We start from the raw sequence: 956 nt of genomic DNA, 5'->3' as shown, positions 1-956 counted from the left end.
ACACACACACACACACCCAAACACGCACAAACACACAAATACACACGCACAAACACACACACACATACACACACATACACACACAATACAACACACTCTCCCTTCTCCCACCCACCCCTCTCTCTCTCTCTCTCACCATGTTTCAGGCGCTGTTTGTCGGGTATCGTGACGTCATCAAGAAGCTGGGCCACTACCCAAGCGCCAAGTCTGCTCTCAGTACGCTGGAAAAGCGGATGTGGAAGAAGGTGGCCATACGAGAATCGGTCAGGATTATTCTCAGTGACATCTCAAATCACGTGAGTTATTCCCATTTCCAGAGGGAAACTGTCTACTCACGTTACTTATTACCTCTTCTAAAATAGAAACTTCTCAAATCAAGTAACCTTAGAAATAAATAATAAATAGCATTTGCATAGCGCATGTCCCCACTCGAAAGCAGGCTCTATGCGCTTTACACACTTTTATCTCCCCTTCTTCTTTAATATGTTTGTTACTTTCTTGTAACACGCTCATCTTCTGGCGCTCATATGAGTTTAGGCTCTGGTCACACTGCAAGCAGAGCGGGCGCAGCAGAGCGGAGCTGTTTGAGGCGCTAACATTGGGTGGCCACACTGCAAGCAGAGCGGATCGGGCGCCGCTGCAATGCAACGTCGTGTGGCATTGTATTTTCATATCAGTTTTACTTGCAGTTTCGAGCGCCGTAAAACCTCTATTAAATCCAAACAAAATCAACAGACCTACTCACTCTTCTTAGAGAAAAACATCTGAAATCGCATGAGTTACTCACACCCTCACTTACAGAGGGCAGCTTTCAACTCACGTGACCTACCCACTTTTCTAAGAAAAAAACTTCTCAAATCACGTGAGTAAGGTAGCTCTAAGATCTCGTGATGATGTACTCACGATCACACTCACGATCAAATACGCTCACACATACAGTCACACACACACAGACA

The 956-nt window shown here is 45.5% G+C and overlaps 1 protein-coding gene across 1 annotated transcript in view; it reads left to right on the top strand.

The window, feature by feature from the left end:
• The window catches only part of LOC101852511 (sodium/hydrogen exchanger 10), a gene marked incomplete at its 5' end in the record, with an annotated part of 55,825 nt that overhangs the window by 44,988 nt on the left and 9,881 nt on the right, over positions 1-956 (top strand). Inside the window, 1 exon segment of the mRNA XM_013088552.2 lies at positions 147-296. Within this exon segment, the coding sequence (XP_012944006.1) occupies positions 147-296 (150 nt within the window).

The sequence above is a fragment of the Aplysia californica genome, unplaced genomic scaffold, assembly GCF_000002075.1.
Source record: "Aplysia californica isolate F4 #8 unplaced genomic scaffold, AplCal3.0 scaffold00760, whole genome shotgun sequence".
Taxonomy (NCBI): domain Eukaryota; kingdom Metazoa; phylum Mollusca; class Gastropoda; order Aplysiida; family Aplysiidae; genus Aplysia; species Aplysia californica.
The sequence above is the reverse complement of the archived record's forward strand: the minus strand, read 5'-3'. Positions and strand labels throughout refer to the sequence as shown.